This window comes from Diospyros lotus, chromosome 11 (assembly GCF_014633365.1).
Source record: "Diospyros lotus cultivar Yz01 chromosome 11, ASM1463336v1, whole genome shotgun sequence".
Classification (NCBI taxonomy): domain Eukaryota; kingdom Viridiplantae; phylum Streptophyta; class Magnoliopsida; order Ericales; family Ebenaceae; genus Diospyros; species Diospyros lotus.
In genome coordinates, this window is record NC_068348.1 from 25,762,953 (window position 1) to 25,783,956 (window position 21,004).

At 33.5% G+C, this 21,004-nt stretch overlaps 3 protein-coding genes across 4 annotated transcripts in view; 2 read left to right on the forward strand and 1 right to left on the reverse strand.

The window, feature by feature from the left end:
* The window catches only part of LOC127813066 (disease resistance protein RUN1-like), a 99,715-nt gene that overhangs the window by 26,780 nt on the left and 51,931 nt on the right, over nucleotides 1-21,004 (forward strand). Inside the window, 1 exon segment of the mRNA XM_052353795.1 lies at nucleotides 2,555-2,790. Within this exon segment, the coding sequence (XP_052209755.1) occupies nucleotides 2,555-2,790 (236 nt within the window).
* LOC127813073 (disease resistance protein RPV1-like) overlaps nucleotides 1-21,004 on the forward strand; it is a 95,124-nt gene that overhangs the window by 1,709 nt on the left and 72,411 nt on the right. The window contains exon 2 of one of the 2 annotated variants that reach the window (XM_052353807.1): nucleotides 951-1,087. The exons of the other annotated variant lie outside the window; for it this stretch is intronic. The gene's annotated coding sequence lies outside the window, so the exon portion shown is untranslated. Of the gene's footprint in view, nucleotides 1-950; nucleotides 1,088-21,004 lie in introns of those variants that run through there. 2 annotated transcript variants of the gene reach the window in all.
* Nucleotides 9,292-14,655, reverse strand: LOC127812968 (phosphoribulokinase, chloroplastic-like). The gene is made up of 6 exons (XM_052353588.1): nucleotides 14,375-14,655; nucleotides 11,571-11,621; nucleotides 10,519-10,603; nucleotides 10,329-10,413; nucleotides 9,679-9,921; nucleotides 9,292-9,551 (listed from the first exon to the last, which is right to left on the reverse strand). The coding sequence occupies exons 1-6, from the start codon at nucleotides 14,653-14,655 to the stop codon at nucleotides 9,292-9,294; spliced, it is 1,005 nt and encodes a 334-aa protein (XP_052209548.1).

The window sequence follows — 21,004 nt, forward strand, 5'->3', positions numbered from 1 at the left end:
GCAGCTTTCTAGCAAATGTAGGAGAAATTTCTGGACAACAAAACGGTTTAATTCGTTTACAAAGTCAACTTCTTTCAGATATTCTGAGCAGAAGAGAGGTAGAAATACGCAATGTTGATGAAGGGGTTCTTAAGATTAAAGAAATTATTGGCCGTAAAAGAGTTCTTATAATTCTTGATGATGTTGATAAATGGGAACAATTAGATGCAGTCTTTGGAATGAAGGATTGGCTTTCTCCAGGTAGTAAATTGATCATAACTACTAGACATGAGCAATTAGTAAGAGCTCATGAGTGTTGGAAAGTATACAAGGTAGAGAAGTTGGATCACGACGAATCCCTACAACTTTTCAGTTGGTATGCCTTTGGACAAAGCCATCCTATTGATGGTTATTTGATAGACTCAAAAAAGGCAGTAGATTATTGCAGAGGGCTTCCATTAGCTGTTAAAATTTTGGGTCGTTCCCTATCTGGCACAAGTTTAGATGTGTGGAAAAGTCAACTACAAAAATTAATGGCAATTCCTCACAATGAAATCCTTGAAATACTCAAACTAAGTTATGACTCTTTACCAGACGACCACGACAAAAATTTATTCCTCGATATTGCTTGCTTCTTTGTTGGAGGGGACATAGACACTACAATTACAATCCTAAAGGGCTGTTATGGTTTCGCATTGGCCGGAATTCAAAATCTTATTGATAGAAATATGTTAACCATTGAAGATAATCGGCTGGTGATGCATCAATTGATTCAGGAAATGGGAAGGGAAATTGTCCGGCAAAATTCACCTGAAGAGTTAGGAGAACGCAGCAGGCTCTGGAATCACAAGGATTCCTTGAGTGTCTTGAAGGGAAAAACTGTATGAATTAACTATACTTATTTATTTTGTACATATTTGTGAAAAGATTCTATTTATTTATCAATGCTCCCCCCTCCTCTTCTTTGTCAGGGCACAAGAAAAATCAGAGGTCTCGTTCTTGACATGCATTTCTTGAAGGAAGATGAGTCTGAGTGGAATAGGTTTGGGCCCAACAGCTGCTCTAAAAAGCGGAAGAGGTTTCCCTTTAGTATCTTCTCTGATTTCCCTATGGGCATTACTACAAAAAATTCAAATGTAGCTTTTTTGGAAAGTGATGCATTTTCAGGGATGTCCAATCTGCAACTTCTACAGATTAGTCATGTACACTTATTTGGAAACTATGAAAAATTTCCCAAAGGATTGAGGTGGTTGCATTGGTCTCATTTCCCTTTACAAATGATACCCATCGATTTTCCTTTGGACAAGCTGGTTGCTCTTGAAATGCCTTATAGTTGTTTGAAAAGGGTTTTGAATGGAGCCAAGGTTTGTTTCCCATTTCCTTTTCTTTTTATATCTTCTATTAATTTGTATTTTCATTAGATTTTTAATCAAATTATTAACATTCGTTCTCTCTTGTTATTTTACAGTGCCTCATATTACTAAAAATCCTTAATCTAAGTCATTCCCATTTTCTTCTTGCGACTCCTGATTTCTCAAGATTGTTGAATCTCGAAAGACTTATGCTTGAAAATTGTACTAGGTTGGTTAAGGTTGATGAATCAATTGGATACCTAGAAAGACTTATTTTCTTAAACTTGAGAAATTGTCAAAGCTTGAGGGAGCTTCCACAAACCTTTTATAAGCTAAAATCTCTGGCAACACTTGACCTTAGCGGTTGCTTTAATCTTGGAAATTTTTCAGCAGAGCTGGGTAATATGAATTCTTTGGCAGTGCTTCTACCAGATGGAACTTCAATAAATCCATTATTCTCTATCACTCAGAAGGTGAAAGCATGGCTTTTGTCTGCATGGCCTTGGCCACTAAATCCAAGAAGTCGGCCAGAATTTTCATGGGTTTCTTTTCCACAGTCTTTGGTAGATTTAAGTCTTGCAAATTGCAATCTGTCTGATGACAGTTTCCCTATGGAATTTAGCAGCCTATCCTCATTGTGGACGTTGAATTTGAGCAGGAATCCAATTTGTAGCCTCCCAAATTGCATTAGGGATCTTTTTGGACTCAAGGAGCTACGGTTAATATCATGCCCAAGGCTTTTGACACTTGACGGGCTGCCTCAAAGTTTAAAACATTTGTGGGTTGATGGATGTGAATTGTTGGAAAAAATAAGCTTTGACTCGGCAGATTTTTCCGGAAAAGCCTTATATTATCTCATGTGCCCGAGGCTAGTTGAGATTTCCGGCTTATTCAAAGTAAAACCCTTAGAAAGTGATGATGCCGAGCTAATTAACAATTTGGGCTTATGTGACTTTGAAGGCATGAGAAAATCATATATTGAGTTTTTATTAACGTCTGCATCACATGAAACGTGGATGTCTCCTCCCCTAGTGCGCTCTCTCTCTCTCTCTCTCTCTCTCTCTCTCATGGGGCTGTATATTACTGCTTGACTTATGTGGCTTTTTCATGTAGGGATTACACCAGCCTTGTACAATTTGCACTTATGTTGGTGGAAGCAAGATGCCTATCAGATTCAATCTTAAGAATGTAGGATCCTCAATATCTTTTACCATGCCTTCCGATGCTAATTTCAGAACTCAAGGGTTGTCTGTATGTTCTGTTCATGCATACACCACGACTTCCTATGCATCATATATTAATGATGTTCGGTTTGGAAAAGATTACTTTTGCACAATTATCAGTAATGCAACCAAGCAAGTGAAATGGAGCTATTGCCCAGAACTTTATGGCATTGAATTAGCTGGTGAGGACATAATGTGGTTAAGTTATTGGAAGTTAGAGGAGGATCAGTTGGAAGGTGGCGATGAAGTGAATATTTCAGTTACAAGAAGTGATCGTTATCATGAAGTGAAGGAGGTTGGGGTTTATATTGTATACAAGGAGGAGGCAGAAGAAAAGAAGAGCACACAATCTCTTAGTTTAGAAGTTCCCCAACAAAGTCATCCCTATGGGAATGTAGTTGCTGGTTTTTGCAACGGGGATTGCGAGGACTGCGAGAAGTTTCCAGTGCCTGCAGATCCAGCGAGAAGCACTAGACTCATTCTTCCTGCTGAGCCTTTTTGCCCCCGCGAGATCAGGTGGAAGAAAATCGGCATGGATGGTAGAAATATCATTTTCCCACGTCTTGCTGTCTTTTTTTCAGAGTTTGTTGATTGTGATGGGCCCACTAAATAGATCATTAGTTTTTTTTTTTTTTTCTGCTTTAATGCTATTTCATGTCCGTTTAGTTTAAGATGAAAGTAGTCTATCATTGATGGAATTATTCTATCCTACCAACCAACCAAATAATGAGAAGTTGAATTTTGAGAGAGAGGAAAGGATGGGAGTAAGTGGGCCTCACTTGCATGCTTCTGCTTGTGTATAATAAAGTTCTCTGTTTCTCTTTCTTTTGCTCCACCCTCTCTCTCTTTGGAAATTTGACCCCTTTCTTTTTTTCACTCTCTTTCTCTGCTTGTTTTTTCTTGTTAGGTTCAATCGAGGTCTTTCTTTTACTTGGATTCAAACTCTTTTTTTTTTCTTAATTTTTTTTCTGTTATTTAGGTTTATTATAATTAAACTCGAGTTTCATCACCCCTTCTTCTTTCTTTCTCTCTCTCTCTCTTCACATTTCGGGTTTATTTTTTTTTCTTTTTTGTGTTCACAATGTATCGAACAGAGAAGTTCATTTCAAATTAAACAAATCTTATTATAAATGTTTAATTTATTAAAAAAAATTAATTTATAAGTAGAGTTGTAAATAATTTTAGTTGTTAGTGAATATCTTCGTATTCGATTCGATAAAAGTTTGTTTATTAAGATAAACAAATCGAATTTAGACCTAATTTTAAAATTTTATTTATAACTAATTAAGTTTGACTTTAATAAAATTTGACTTGTTAGCTTATGAGTTAATTTGATTAGAGGGTCACAAGCAATTTGGATTAAAAGTTCACAAACAACTTGTTTATAATATATTAATAAATTTATTTATAATTTTATAGATATATTATTTAAATATAAATACATACACATATTATATATATGTCATATATATTATTCAAATAAAAATATATATACATATACACATATCATTATTATATTAAATTTGATTGATTTGAGAACAGTCTCTCCGTCTCCAAGAAACCCATTCTTGCAGTCTCACCATCTCCTAGGTTTCTTTGCCTGTTCCGTTCATCTCCTTTCCCCCATTTCTCTTCCTTTTGCCTCATGTTCCTTCCTTTCTTCTCCAATAAAGAGACAGTCTATCAACACATGCTCTGTTCTTCTTTATCTTTTTTCAGCACTTGGTAGGGACGATGATACTCCAACAATTGTAGACTGTTATTGCTACTGGGAATAAACGAAAAGGAGACTAGAGATTCAATCTCTAACTTCCGAATATTTCTGCTAGCATAGGATATTCGAAAGGAGGTTATTACAGAAATAATATAGAACAATACCGAATTAAGATAAACAACTCATTTCATTACTAACAATGAAAACTAAATTAAGATTGAGTTACACTTCCAATATCTCATGAGTTTAGACTCGAGAGCCATACAAAATAATTAAGAGGCTCTAATGTTAACTAACAAAATAAAAATCATTTTATCTCAAGCCTCACGAAAATACTAATTAGAATCTTTAAGTTAGGACGCGTCTCCGTACTCTACTATCTCTGAGCTTTAGTCCTACTAGACTCACCCCCAATAATAGATTTTATTTTACTTGAAATAGCAAGAAAGATCAAGTGAACCACAAGGCTCAGCAAGTTCGAGAAACAATAAATAATGAATAGGATCCAAGAACATGACACCAATGAGAGTAATCAAGCACTTTACAGTTATATACAAGATTCATAATTCATGAATTTATCAATTCAAACTTAAATATATTATCACCATGTACCACTATGCAAATGTGCATAAAATTTTAATGCCAGCATCAAGTCTCGCAAGTTTACAAACCATCAATCAACACGTACAAAAGTGCATCATTTCAATCTTAGTATCAATCTCAGTCGGGTCTCAAGCCATCAATCAATATATGCAAAAATGCATCATGTAATTAGAATCTCATAAATAAATATGGAGACAACCTGTAGAGCTATAACCACCTCGTCCCGCGCTAGGTGCTCTAGGGTATCATTTTCCTCTATGCAAAATAATAGGTGCGCAAGATATATATATAACATGTATATGTATGCATCATGTATTCATTTGCCAACCACATGCATTTTAATTCTCGTTTCCTCAATATTCATACTTTCAACACTATTTACTCATACCGGGTATTTTACCATCATCAGATAAATTTAATATATCTTACTTCATAATATTTATCACATTCAAGATGTAAATTATAACACAGAAATAATTTTAGAAAATGCTATTTAATGTTAAATCTTAATTTACCATTTGAGAAATATTAAAGACTTAATATGTTATTTTTTTTCCATCATATAATCTTTTAAATTCATTTAATAATTATATTAAATTGATATTAATGTATATGGTTGGAAAATTTAAACATCGTCGTTCGAATAATTTAAACATGGCTATTCGAATGTTGTATGTGCATATATATGCAAAGGGGTTTCGAATGAACTAGGGCAATTCGAATAGGCTTGTAGGCTTACAAGTATATATATACCAGAGTGTGATTCAAATTAAAAAATTTCAGATTGCTGGCCAAGATTGACAGGACTATTATGGACTTAATATAAAGCCAAATAACGCGAGCAATATATCAAAACGAAGCTTGGGATGTTTAGATTACATTCCAACAAATGGATCTCAATTCTTTGATGGGAACATAAAGTTATAGGCCAAAGAACACCAGGTGGTCAGACTCGCTATAATATTGCATCCAATGGGTCATGGCTAATTCGAATGGGTTTGGGTGTCCATATGAGAGTGATTCGGATCATTTCAAGGGCTATTCGAATGGGTTTGCATATATATGAATAAGGTGATTCGAATAGCTAGTGGGTGATTCAAATTGCTTAAATTTATAGTGTGCGGTTATTCTATTGAAGCCCCATTTTGACCATGATGCAACCCGAATCTCTCAAAACTCAAAACATAAAAGTTGTGCATCTTTCTATTGTCTTTCTATAGCATATTGAATCACCTTAATCGAAACTCGGACGAGAGAGTTATGCCTAGAATTTGAGAGGATGTCAAATATGACCAAATTATGTATATATTTATATGTGTGATTCAAATGGGACATGGGTGATTTGAATAGAACATGGTCAATTTGAATGGCCTGTGTGTTTATGTGGGTGGGATTCAAATCAATCTAGGAGCATGTTTAGGTGATTTGAATGGTTAGGATGAATACATGTATGTGTGATTCGGATAAGACGTGGCTGATTCGAATGGACTTGTATGTATATATGCGAGTGGGTGATTCAAATAAGTTGGAGGCCTATAGACAAGGGCTCACCATTCAAATGGTAGCCCAGCCATTTGAATGGGGCCTATTTATTTACATATATATATATATATATATATACACAACTGATTGCTCGATACAGAGATAGACAAAACCACTGTATCTATACTGAAACAAAAATAAGCCATTCCAAAAAAGAAGTTTGGGGTAAAATAACCCCATTCAAAACATCAAAGGAACCACAAGATACTCAACAAGAAAATTTCAAAGAAATTTACTATAACAGGAGGTAGAAAGGTTACATGCAGATGTATGTGTATATATATATATATATATATATATATACCTTCACATTAACAATCATCCCAGTAAGCTAAAATGGGAGAAAACGAACAAGACAAGAATGAGATAAGGTACAAGGAAACTTGTAAAATTTCAAAAGAGAGTGTGGAAGGAACTTGCCTGATGACTTCGCTATGCAGAAAAATCCTCTCTTCCTGAAACTACTATCAATCAAGACAAACACGAGAAGCCAGGAAGAAGGAGAAGAAATAAGAAGACGAAGATGAAAAAGAAAAAGATAAGGTCGTAGATGAAGACGAAGAAGGAAAGAAAGCTGGCGAAGAACATTGGACGTCGGGCATGTTACACCAAGGAGGAAATTCTCGGCGTAACAGAGGGGTAAAGGGGGGCTGTAGGTCTGCCCCTGCATACCATGAAAAATTAGTTGATTGTCTCTCACCCTAACAACAGTTAAACCAAGATCCAAGGGCACTATTGACATTTGCCATTTTCTCCATGTTCTTTATTCAACCCAATTATAGAATTACACACTTGCCCTTACCTTTTTACCGTGCATAAACATTCATTAATCCATTTTAGACATTTTACACTTTATTTCAAATTTATATCTAATTTCAATCATTAATTGCAAATAGGCTCAAGCCCAAACCATTAATTTATCTCAAATAAACCAGGCTCAACTAAATTAAGGCCCATCGGTTCTTCTTTCAACTTTCATTTATTTGGATCAACTTTACACTTGGGCCTAACTCAATCCCAAGCTCAATCCCCTTCATTCACAATTAAAATTCTAAACACATATCAATAGCACAATTCATTTAGACTTTTCCCATATTTTTAAATCTCATTTGAATAGGCTACTACATTCTTATTTCCACTTACACTTTATTCCATAAAAAAATATTTTCAATCTTCAATTAACTAAAGCAAAACTTTTGAATCCAAAATAAAATACCCGAAAATGTCTAGACCCCCTAATGGGTCGTTACACAATCGCCGTCACCACTGTCTCGTCGACTGCCTCTGCATCTTTTTTCTCCGCCATTGCACACCCTTTATTCTAGTGTGTTTTTTGTTCTGGTAAAGCTTGTCAACCGAATTTACGAACCAAGCTCAGTTTATGTTAACCAAGCTCAAGCCTGAGCCCAGGTTTGTCGAGTCGAGCTACTAACAATTCTATTTATAAGAAATTTTATATGTTATAAACATATATAATAAATTGTACACCATAAGAGTTAAAATACAAGAATTACACTTCACTCTTTACTTTTTGTAAATTACATTAATTCTCTGGAATGATTAAAAATTATATCAAACTATCTATACTTTTTATAATAATTTTCTTTACTGTTCAAAAATATATACATAATTCTTACCTCTAAAATTAGAATTTCATTACATGGAATACACTTAAAATTTTATTAAATTACACTAACTTCTTAGGGGATGTTTGTTAATCAAGATAAGAGGGAGAAAATGTTAGATATGAGAAACATTCCGGATATTTGGTCTTTCCAACGTGTTTGTTAAACTTATCTAACCACTTCCAAAAAATCACTCACGTGATCTTTTATCTCCCCCTTCTAGGATAAATTTATCCGACCTTCCCCTATCTGATAAATTTATCTGACTCTTTCAAGATAAGCCTCAATTACTTATATGCCCCTTATAGGATACTTAATGCCATTTAATGCATTTTAAAGATTTAAATTTATTAAAAAAACTTATTTATTTAAGTATTATAATTAATATTATTTAATACATTTTTAAATTGTTATATGTTTTGACAATTTTTAAATTTTAAATGACATTATTTATTTCATTGATTTTTAAAATTTAAATTTCTCTCTCTCTCTATATATTTTATTAACTAATATAATTCCTTTCACCAATTTTTAAATTATTTTATTTAATTTTATATTTTATTACCTATTATGAAAATATATTTTGACTATTTTTAATTATGTAGGTGGAATTATTGTAATTCTAAAAATAATTACTTTTACTTTTCAACTCTTTTTAAATTTATTTTTGAACATGAATTTAGAAAATAAAATATTATTTTTAATTTTAATTTTTTTTACAATTCATATTAATCATAAAATATTATTTTAATCATAAATTTGGTAATAGGGATATTTTGGTAAAAAAAACTCTTATCTTGGTGCTTATCATATGCATTAACAAACACATAAAAAGAAAAAAAAATATAATTATCAGTGGATTCCAAAAAATTTAACAAACACTCTGATAGAAATCTTGGAATGCTTTCTAGACTTATCTTGATCATTCCATATCTTGATTCGGAATGCATTCCAAACTTATTTTGATATTTCTTATCTTACTCATTTTAACAAATGCCCCCTTAATAAATATTTGATCATGGGTGATTTTTAATATAATTTTTAAAATATAAAGAGTACGCCTTATAGTTTAGTGAAATTTCAAAATAAACCTTAAATTGGGATTTCAAATTTTCAAATCCATTTTTCCTTTGCTTTATGTATACTACAAATCTTCCCCCAAGTTCCAATGTTACGATATCTTCACAAGAATAAATACAAGTTGAGTGTAATATTAAGGAGAAAGAGAAGACATCTGAAGGGGAAGCGAAATTCTAGGCGTTGGTGGCTTGTAATGGAGATGCAGCCGCCTTGCCGCCGGCGATGATCTGCTCGTAGATATCTCTGATCTTCAATCCGATAATGGTTTGGAAGAGACCGGTTCCATTGTTACTGCCTGGAAAATCTGAATGTTTCAACATTTGTTGGGTAAGTTCGCCGTAGAATTTGGTGGAAATGTTGCTCAGATGGCTCTCTATATATATCAGCTCGTCCAATCTATCAAACTGGCCATCCATCTCCAAAACACACACCTGAAAGACACAAAATCCAACAATTCGGATAAAAAACTGTGAGGATTGATCCACCGATCGCGATGATCATATATAGTTTCCCCGCTTTTGTTGTGCTTCTTCGGGTAGTGGTGTACGTACCTCATAGGTCATGGCCGAAATATGTCTCATGGCCGTAGAAGAACTTGATGCCCGGGTAGGAGCATATCAGCTTCCTCCCGCAGGGTACCCAGGTGATGGTGGAGCCTTCGTCGAAGAGGTAAACCGGGCTGGAAAGCTTCATCCCTTCTTTCATTATCAGCCTTACTCTCAAGAACTTGCCCTGATCATCGTCGGGGATGAGTCGAGTAGGCAGCACTTCGATCACTGCATCCGCGTATTGCTTCTGCGGATCTGCATCAGTAAGGCCCGTTTGATTTTGTTGTTGGCTCGTTTCCAAGTTCAGTTTTAGATTTTTGGGTCCAGTTTGCATTTTCAGTTCCTTTCGCTAAACTACTGATGCTAAATTTGGACTAAATAATATAATCAAGACTTCTCTAATAGTTAACTACTCATGCAAGAGTGGGTCGTGGCAATTATTGCCCAATCTTCTGTCATTCCTCCTTGATAAACTGTGAGCTAATAATACTGATAGGTTGGTTGGTCTGGTCAGTTATTGCCATTCTATATATTCTGGCTATATATGCTTTAATAACTAAACCTTTTAAGAGGGAAGCCGAATCCAACAAATAAGGATTACTTCTTAACTTAATCAATTGAGCCAATGACCGAGAAGAATTAGTACGTAATTAATGAATTACCAATGTAAATATCAAAATCTGTCCTGCGAGCTTCGGTGCTGGCTTTGATGCTTTCGAAACTGTGTCCTCGCTCTGCCACGTCCCTCTGTAGATCGCAGAAAAGGGAGGAATTAAACCATAATTCTGTTTCTAGCAAAGGGATCCTTCTCCTAGAACTGGATTAATTAGCTGAGCATTATTCAGTATTCACCTGAATTTTCCAGCCGAACTTAACCTCATTGCTGATGTCCAAATAGATACTGAATGCCAAGAGGTCTCTCACACGTTTATCATACCTACATATTCGACAAAATCAAGGTGATCATCACATCAAAACCAACATATATAGATTCTAAAGGAAAAAGCTATAAATAATTAATGTTAATTCTACAATTCAATTAAGCTACAATCGGATTTATATTTAGGCCAATCCAAGGATTAATTGCTGGATCAGATGCCCTGGAGAATTCCCAGTTCCTTAATTTACATGCTTCATTTGAGCAGAAAATTAAAAAATTTAAGAACAAGTTTTAGTGATAGGATAAGAAAAGGAAGATCAATACCTCAAGAATGGAAGCAAACAAGCAAAATATCTAGCTAGGACAGTTTTTTTTATTTTTATTTTGCTTATAATTGAAGATGAGGCCCTTATAGAACAAACCAAACTGGCCAAGACAGAAAATAACTAGGATAATTAAATAAAAAGATATTGCTATATAAACATAAATTAATTATTGTAGAAAAAACCCATTTGAAAAGCCACTAACATTAATTTTATTTCGTCAATAATTTTTATCAATGATTATATGTTTATGCATGTTTGGGTAAATAAAAAGTTTCATGAAAGTAACTAGTGACCGATGAACATGCCAGACTGCTACAATTAGTTTGGCTCTATGCAAAGAATATGCAAAAATATCATTTTTCAAAAAAGAATTCCCATAACACAGTGAATACTACATAGCCGCACATAAAATCTGGGTTGGGACCTGTCAATAAAATACATGAATATTCAATGAAAAACAGAAGAATAAAGCAATTTTAAAATTGTTAACGAAGAGATGAATCTTTTTTTTTTTTTAAATTGATGAAGATTTGTGCCTGATTTTCCATGTTAGAAAAGCACATAAAAAATTAAAGTGTGGTCGATTATTCAGAAGCTTGACCCCAGAGATCACTATATCCTGAGAGAGATAGAGAGAGTAACCCGGACAAGGTTAAACTTATAATTTGACATGAATGCATGAATGAAAGAAAACTCACATTGGGTGGAGGCCTTCAATGACGAGGATCCTAGAGGCTTGATAATTGTTCCTTCTTGATAAAAAGGATTGTCAGAGGTGAGCCTGTAATGGAGAGAGACGGGCTCTTGCGATTGGTCTATCGGGAGGTAGCTGACACATGTAAGAACTCCGATACTCGAGTGAGTAAGGAAATAAAATAACAGAGTATCGGTAGGTTAGAGAAAAAAACATATATTGACTTTGAAGAGAACTGGTTCATATAGAAGAAAGAGGGGTCATATCCGGCGCCGTTGGAGGTTTCTAAACGATAGTATGGTATCAACGGGATCCTCATTAATGTGGATGAGAGCTCCATTAATAAAGATGCAATCTGCCATTAATAAGGATGAGATTTCAAATAGGTGCGGGAACACCAAATATGCTGCTGTAATGATGTCGTTACAGACTTGTGTAAGGCTAGGATTCAGTTTTGGCCGAAATTAGGTCGTGGATTGATGATAAGGCTGTTGGCTGAGATTGGGTAATTGGGTTGTGGGTCAAATTGCCAAATTAATCCGATACGATCCAGTATTCTCTGTAGGATCCAACATGATCATATAAAAAAAAAAAATTTACCCATGCATTGCTATTGCATGAAGATGTTTGGAGTAGAATCTAAGAATACATAGGCAAAGTCGTCCTCGTTGAGGGTACATTGTATTATCCATGGCATTACATTTACTGATATAACCATGTTTTCCTTTAAGATTTAGTCTGTGTTCTAAATTCTAATCAAGGATACAAAATCTAATGTGGATGCCAGTACATATAGGACATGGGAAGGGAAATGGGGGCATTTTTATACTGTTTAAATTGTAGGGTGAATGTGTTTGGGAAGATGAAAATGAAATACGTCCACCCAAATCATAAGAGGAAGTTTATTATTAAATTATTAACTATAATCTCTTTAAAAATTTAATATTTTTTATATTAAAAAAAATATATGTATTTTCTTTGAGGCTTGAAATAATTACAAAAAATATCCATAAAGTTTAAGAAAATACAGTAAATACTCTTGAGATTTAAAACTATATTACAATTTTTTGTTGTTGTTCTTAGTTAATCTTAATTAAAATATTTATAAATAACTAAAATACCCTTATATTTTAAAGGTTTCATCTTTTCTCTCTTCCCACCCTTGTTTAGTGATATTGAATGATCTTTGCTTTTTTCTAATGTGTATTTTCTTTTTCTTTTTCTCTCCCCGTGTGAACCGACTTTGTGCAATTGCCACAACCATGACAATTGAACCACTTTTTGCAAATGTTACACTAGTTGAGCATGGGCTAACTCTTTCTTCTTCTTCTTCTTCTTCATTTCTCTTTCTGTTTTCTATTGTGATTGAACCCTTTTCTATTTTGGGACCCTTTTATTTGAAACCCAAATAAAAAGAAAAGGGATTCAATGGTTTGATTCAAACTCTCTCGTCTCAATTAAATCGAAACAAAGTATTTCCCCCTTTTCTTATTGCATATATACAAGAAGGATGAAATTTGCGTTTATCATAAATTTGCTCTACGTAAAGTAGCTTAATCTAATTGGGATTTATCTTCCATCACTTTTCTTTCTCTCTCTAACGATGATCTTTGATGATTATTGATTATTTTTTTTTATTTGTAAAATATTTTTTTCTATTTTATTTAATAACAATAAAAGTTATTACTATTTTTGAAACTTTTATTCTTACAATTTCGCCAAACTTCAAATCTACTTTTTAAAATTTACCTCTTATTATCGATTTTAATCTAAACGTGAATAAATAAACGACTCATGTTTGTTTTTGGTGTCTATTTCTAAATTTTTATATTTAATTTTTTATTTTGATGAAAAATAAAAAATTGAGCATGTCATTTGATTTTTATAGTCAGCTATTAAAAAGATGTGAGCAAACACATAGAACCTCACTTCATTTTTACGGTTGTATGCACAATTGGTAATATAATTATTTTTAATATAATATATTAGTCATTATATATATTTATTTTAATTTTTATTTTTATTAAAAATAAAAATATTCAATGACTATTTATATTTCATTATAGCATTTAGTTTTGATGAACTGTCAAATGTAAACAAAATAATTATAAAAACATGCCAATTTTTAGATATACCATTAGATTAATTGACACGACCCCACAATTTTTTCAATTTTTAATTACAACCAACTAATAAATCAAAGACATGGGTTGAGATTTTGCCCCATAATTATACAATATAGAAATACATTAATCATAAATACACAATCCATGGGCTTTATCATATATAACAATACATCGATCAACCAAATCAAACAAGCCACAACATTTGAGCCCTTGTCTACATCTCACACCCCAAAGATCTTTTCGATTGGGATTGCCTTGTATACACAATCACTTAAGGCCGACACGCCAAATGCTCTAATCTCAACATCAACTCTCACACCTAGAATGATGTTAAAAACAAGATGAGCCACAAAACTCAACAAGTATAATAAAAGAATAAAAAAAAGATCGAAGATAAATCTCCCATACTGAAATACATCCCACCAAATGTAGGTAAAACAAAGATAAAGCTGGAGATAAAACCACACTTAGAATATGTTCCACAATATAACAATGATAAGGCTGGAAATAAATCACTTACCCAAAATACACCCCATGAAATGTAATGCCGCATATGATAATACCACACCATACCATGCAACAGGATATCAGGTATATAACATAAATATACCAATGTACATAATAGTCCTTATGGCCCACATAAGAAATGCACATCCTGGCACCCAAGTCCCAGCATACAAACCTGTCACAACCATGACTGGTTGGTATAAGGTACATGAGCCCAAGACTCCCATAACACAATCCACATGAGCTCGAGGCTCCCATAACACAATTCATACGAGCTCGAGGCTCCCATAACATGATCCACATGAGCCCGAGTCTCCCACAACATAATTCACGTATTGGAGTTTTTGAGTCATAGCTACCTGGAGCCCAACTCCCACTCATAGCTATCAAGGGACAACTCCATACCACATCATAACAGAGCCATATAATAGCTACCCGGAACCTAACTCCACTCATAGCTATCGAAGAACAACCCCACACCACATCATAGTGAAACCATTCAATGCAACAGATAATAAATGCAATGGCTTTTGCAGCATTAACGCGATAACAAGGCCTCTATAAATCAAGCATCAGGCCATACTATGGTCACATAGGAACTCACACAAACGAATGCTCTAAATGCACATGCTCGTCTAACATACACAAGTCAGCACTCATAAGCCAACCGTGTCATGCCAATGCTCATACATCCTACTCATACAAGGATGACCCCTACTAAATGCAAACTCAACTCCATGCACTGCAATGCTATGCGATATGTCACATAATGGTAGAGTCGGTCGACAATAATCAGGCACCGGTTGACAATCTGTGACTAGGGATAACCGGTCGATAGTCGTCTTTAACCTAGTCGACAGTTCGCTCCAGTGTCACCAAATGGTTAACACGTCACCTCATCGAACGACAACTCTTGCACCATGCCATAACAACTCCCGTCTATGGGAAACCATAACCACAACCAAATCCCACCATCTTTCTAGGAATCTAGTCTCAAACTGGTTCTACATTATTCCTAAAAAAGTAAGGGCAATACAATACCCCGTAAACACTTACCAAATAAAGCCCCGAAAGTCTCCTATTTAGTTTAATTTAATTTATTTTACACAATAAATATTCGTAACGCATATAAATAATTTTTGAAATTGAATCGGGTTAAGGAAGGAAATGGAATCCATAAATCAAAGAAGACTCACATAGGGAGTAAGGAATTGGCTTTTAATTAACAGATTTCAGGATTTTTATGTTTACATATCGCTAAATTAATACACGCTGTAAAATAGAATAAATTTAGTAAAATCAAACTCTAAATTAAATTCTAATTGTACAAAATTCTTAGTATAATTTAACTCACTTGCCTAATTATTTAAACATCGATTGATCTAAATTTTTGTACAATTTCTCTTCAATTTTTCTCCCTCATTCACAGCCTCTATGCGTGCCCTCTTCTTCCCTAAAAATCTCCTCCTGTTTCCACCGACTGCACACCTTCTACATCAGAAATTAAAGGAAGGATGAAGTTTGGCCCTCTCCAATATTCTTCTTATTCTTAGTGATATACATTAACATTAACATAGAATGTGAATGTTATTTTATACACATATTTTAAATATGTATATACTTATACTCCGCTGCAACCCTCCGTTTTTCCCAATGCCTTCCACTTACCTTGCCTTGTTATTATTATACAATATATAATGTATATTTGCTAACACCATATAATATATGTTATTAATATAATATTTATTAACACCAAATTTTATAATATTATTTTATCAACTTTAAACACCTCAAATACAATATTTAATTCTCCCACCAAATTATTAAAATTCACAAAACTCCAATAAATCACAGTTCACTTCAAATACATAAATTAATAATTATTATTTATTCTTAAATTATCAAAATGTTACATTAATTCTTTTTCTTATTAGTTGTGTGCAAATAGTCGGTTCAGTTATAAAACCGACAAAATCCACTAACTGTGAATCGAACCGATTGATTAATCCAAAAAATTGAATTAACCAATAATTGAAAAAATTAATCACAAATCGTATAAATCGAACCAAACCAATTAAATCGAAAAAATATAAAAAAAATCAAAGAAAACAATAAAAACATACAAAAATAAAATGACATCGTTTTTTGTTGACGTTCGGAATTGGTTGACCGGGATCTGAGAACCCGCACTAAGGAATTAACCACGAGAGCGAGAGAGGAATGAAAAGTACTTGAGGGGATTTTTACGTGGTTCGGTTAGAATGATGCCTAATTCACGACTATTCTCTAGTTTTTCTGGCAGAATAACAGTATATTATTATCATTGTTCTCTTTTTCATACAATGATTTTAACCCCTATTTATAATGTGGGGTATTTACAATTTATATAAAATTCAAAAGTGGAAGGATGATATCATGGGGGACAAAGTGTCCTTATCACCTCCATAAAATCAGGAGTGGGTTTCGCATTATTAAGTAGCTTATTTGCCTCGAATAAAGTAAGTGGGCTCCGCCTCCGATTATTCCGCGATCCTTTTATTAGGCGAGCTAGATGTTTCGCTAGGAGTTCACTTGATTCTGCGATCTAAGCTCGCTTGGTACCCATGCCTTGAGCTCGGTTATTAGCAATGTGCAACCTTATTCTAAGGGCCTTGGCCTTGGGCCTGTTGGGCTTCAAGAGATTGGGCCGTTCCATTGGGTCGAGCCTAGTTTGCTTAACCTTATCCAAAAAATACCTATAACTGTTTTTATAAATATCAAAATAATATTATTTTAAAATTCGATTAGTTTAATTCCTTCAACCAAAAAATAGAATCGAAAATTGAAAGTCAAACTTTAGAGAAAATTAACCTAACCGAACTGATGCAAGAAAAAATCGAACCGAATAGACAAGTTCCATCTACTCAATTAGATTAGTTCAAATAAATCTAAATTTTCAGCTCCTTTACCTCTAAATTAAGGCTTCATTTGTTCAATATAACGTATTTCACATTGGAAATCTACTTTTATATAAAATATTCTGTATACATGCCATCTCTTTTTGGTGTTTCACCATACTAATGTTAATGAATAGTTAATTATTTTGTAATGGAAAACATATTTAATTAGATAGATAGATGCTTTCCAAAATCCATGACTAAGAGCAATAAGTATAAAATTTAAAATTCAAATTCAGAATTTAATTTTTCAAATTCATTTCTTGTTGTCCTTCTATAGATTACATTTTTTTTTTCTAAGGTATAGGTTAATACACAATATATATTTTAATAAGAGTAAAATACACTCAATATTAGAGATTTCACCACCTATAATTTCATGTTATAAAAATTACAATGCCCTCAATGCAATTGATCGACACGAGATAATTTAAAACAAATTTAGTATAAGTAGTCAATATAATTTTTTTAAATTTGTGTAGTATAAGTAGTCAATATAATTTTTGGAAACATAATAAATACTCCCCGTGTTTATAGAAAATGAAAGGGATGAAGGATATATTTACTCAAAAATTTAAAATAAAAATAAAAGGTGAAAATTTGACTTCCTACCTTTAAAGTCTAATATAAATACATTATCTCTTAATTTTCATAAAGGGAAAATAGCAAAAGAAACCCAAATCTTTTAGTGAATTCATAAATTTTTCCAAAGGTTTTAATTTTGTCAATTGTATCCCAATTAATTCAATTAAATATAATTTTATTTAACACTAAAATTAATTTAAGAAGTATGTGTCATTTCTGATGTGGCACATCACCTATCATAAAAAAATATGAATAGAATCCACATATACATATATGAAAAAAATAAAAAATAAAATTATACATGTGAATCTCACTCATATGCATATATGTGGGTCATATTTATATATATATATATATATATTTAATGATAGATGGCGTGCCATGTCAGCAATTACAAATGTTTCGCAAATTAATTTTTTTTCTTACATTTTTTTAATTTATTTTTTTATTTCATAAAATAACCGAGCATAAAATAATTTTCATAAGCGAAAATAGCAAAAAAAAAAATTAAAATTTTCACGAATTTAAAAATTTCTCAAAAGGTTTCAATTTTGACAATTGTGTGTGTGATGGTTTGGAGGCGTTCCACTTTGGCCAACCATAGAAACCTGCCCCCCATACCATGTTCCAAGAAATGTGGTGTACCACGCTCACATACTGCATTCTACAAACCAGGCAAGTATGGTATAGACTTATTTCTTCTATAGTTATTGGCTAAGTCATAGTCATGGTTGTACTTCATTTCTTGGATAACTCTAGGAGCCAACTCTCAATTTTAAACTTTAATTTATTTCAGTTGTAAATTTAATTGCATCAGCAAACTGTTTATTTTGTGGATCAATTTTTTTCAACTTAAGTAGTCGTAAGGGATATCATGATATTAAGTTACAGTGGAGAGGTTGTTAATGTAAGTAAGGCATTTAGATACTCTTGGATCACTAGATTAGTTTGTAGGCATGTCTACTGCAAAACTACAAACCACACATCTTAAAATGCATCTAGTTGTTAATGCAATCATTGCAATTAACCTTGTTGGTGTAAATTTATGTTTATGGTTTTATTAATACTGTGGATGGATCAAGGTTAATCTTCTTTGAACTTTTCCTTTCCTCTATGCAAAATGTTTGAAATTCAACTATTATAAGTATAATTTCATATTTTATCCTTAAAAAAACTAAGATAAAATAGATTTAAATAATAAATAATTATTCTTAAATAGTGACAGAGCTTTGAGTTAAGGGCAATGTAAAATCTTTGTTTTCTCTCTATACAATAGTTTTGACAATAGAGATTAGATAAGTGGGTTCTGGTTCATGCATACAATCTATTTGTTCAAAAGTTGGGTTATAGTTAAATGATGATTGACCCAAACATAAGTTGAACTCAATTGTTCTAGCCTATCTATTGTCATCTATGATATATAATCCTTCATGTGGCTAATAGGTAAGACCTTCTACCCAGCCACCCTAGCTCTTCTCTCTTTTACCATCTTGGACTCTTCTCTAGGTAAGTGACTTACAATGACAAATCTTGGTTGGCAAATTTGCTCATAACTAGTATTATTCTTATAGTTTGCTTTATTCCTAGATTGAGATGGTTGGAGATTTAGAATTCCTGTAATTGATCCCACCTAATAAGATTTAGGCTTGTGATTGTTGTTGTTGATGGTTTTTTGATTCCATGCAAGTGCCCATTGTTTTGTTTGATGACCTCTACTTATAAAATATATGTATATAATATATTTTGCAAATATAATTTTATAAAAATATAATTTTATAATTACATAATATATGTATATATTAGATATATATAATATATATATATATAATAACTAAACTCTTTCTCCTAGAAACTCTCTTTCTCTCTCTTCACTTGCCTTGTCGAGCCCACCTCTTACTCTTTTTCCCCTCTCCTTCCTTTACCGTGTTTGCCTATTGCTCTTCTTCTCTAACAATCGCCTCTCGTTGCTACCTCACCTCTCACTGCCAACCACCGCTGCATTCTCCCTCTTCACTATCACTACACACCATTCCTTCTCTTGCCATAGACCATCCCATGGTGGCCTCTCCACTTGCCTCTGCCCCGACTCTCATCGCCTTGCCTCTCATTGCCAATCGTCCACTACACCTTAGCTAAATTTTTAAAAAATTAGGCTACTACCCATTTTGTAATTTTTAGTAAAATAATTCTCATATTTATCCAAACTAGGGGTGAGCAAAAGTTCGATTAAACCGAACTAACCGAACCAAACCGAAAAGTTCGATCGATTCGATTCAGTTTTTCATAAAAAGTGGTTCGATTCGGTTATATTTTCCTTTAAAAATTGGTTATTCAGTTCGGTTCGATTATTTTGATAAAAATACTCAAAAACCGAACCGAACTGTATATGTAGCAAATAGGAGAACCAAATCGCCCCTCCCCCCCGCGCGAACCGAACTGACCGCCCTTCCCTCACGCACGCAGGCGCGACACCCCATTTCATCTTTTCTTCGTTCTTTTCTCTCTCTCTGTTTCTTTATCACGTCTTCTTTTGTAATGACCCAAATTTATTTATTACTATTATTGTTAATATATATATTATTATTATTATTATTATTATTAGTTGGAAAACATTCCCAGCATTTGTTGCCCACTTTCATCTGCCTACAAGTTCCTAAGTCACTTCGTAAAGCCAACTAAGGCAGTGGATTAGTGGAGGTTCATAAGGAAATGTGGTGAAGTATTGAATTGGAGATTTGAGAGAGAGAGGGAGAGAAAGCAGTGTGTTCGGCCGAGAGACGAAGAGGAAGAACAGTGAGGAAGAGGAAGAAGAAGAAACAGAGAAGAGAAAGAAGAAGAAGTAATTTTCAGGCAAGCTCTTCTCCTCTCCTTCTTCGATTGCTTCTCCATCTTTAGTTGTTCTCAGTAATGGCCGGATTAAATGGGTGCAGTGGGTTTGTTATTCAAGACTGATTATACAATGTTTATATATATACATATATGTAGTGACGTGTTGCAGAGTCTCTATTTGGCCGAGAGGGAGCTGACTGTTTTTCTGTTCGGTTGCTCCTCTCATGTTCCTCTAGTGTGCAAGCCTCTCTTCCCTCTTTTCTTCCCTTTGGGTCTCAGATGTCAGATTGTGAGTGTGTGCTTTGAGTAGTCCAAGTGGGTAACTGTGTGTTTATATATGTAATGGAGATATCTATATGAAGTGGCAGTGGGTTTCGGTGGCCATATCTGTATGCATATCCAATTTTTACAGCCTTCCTGCATGTGATTGTGAGGGGTACTGAGGTGTTTAAAGG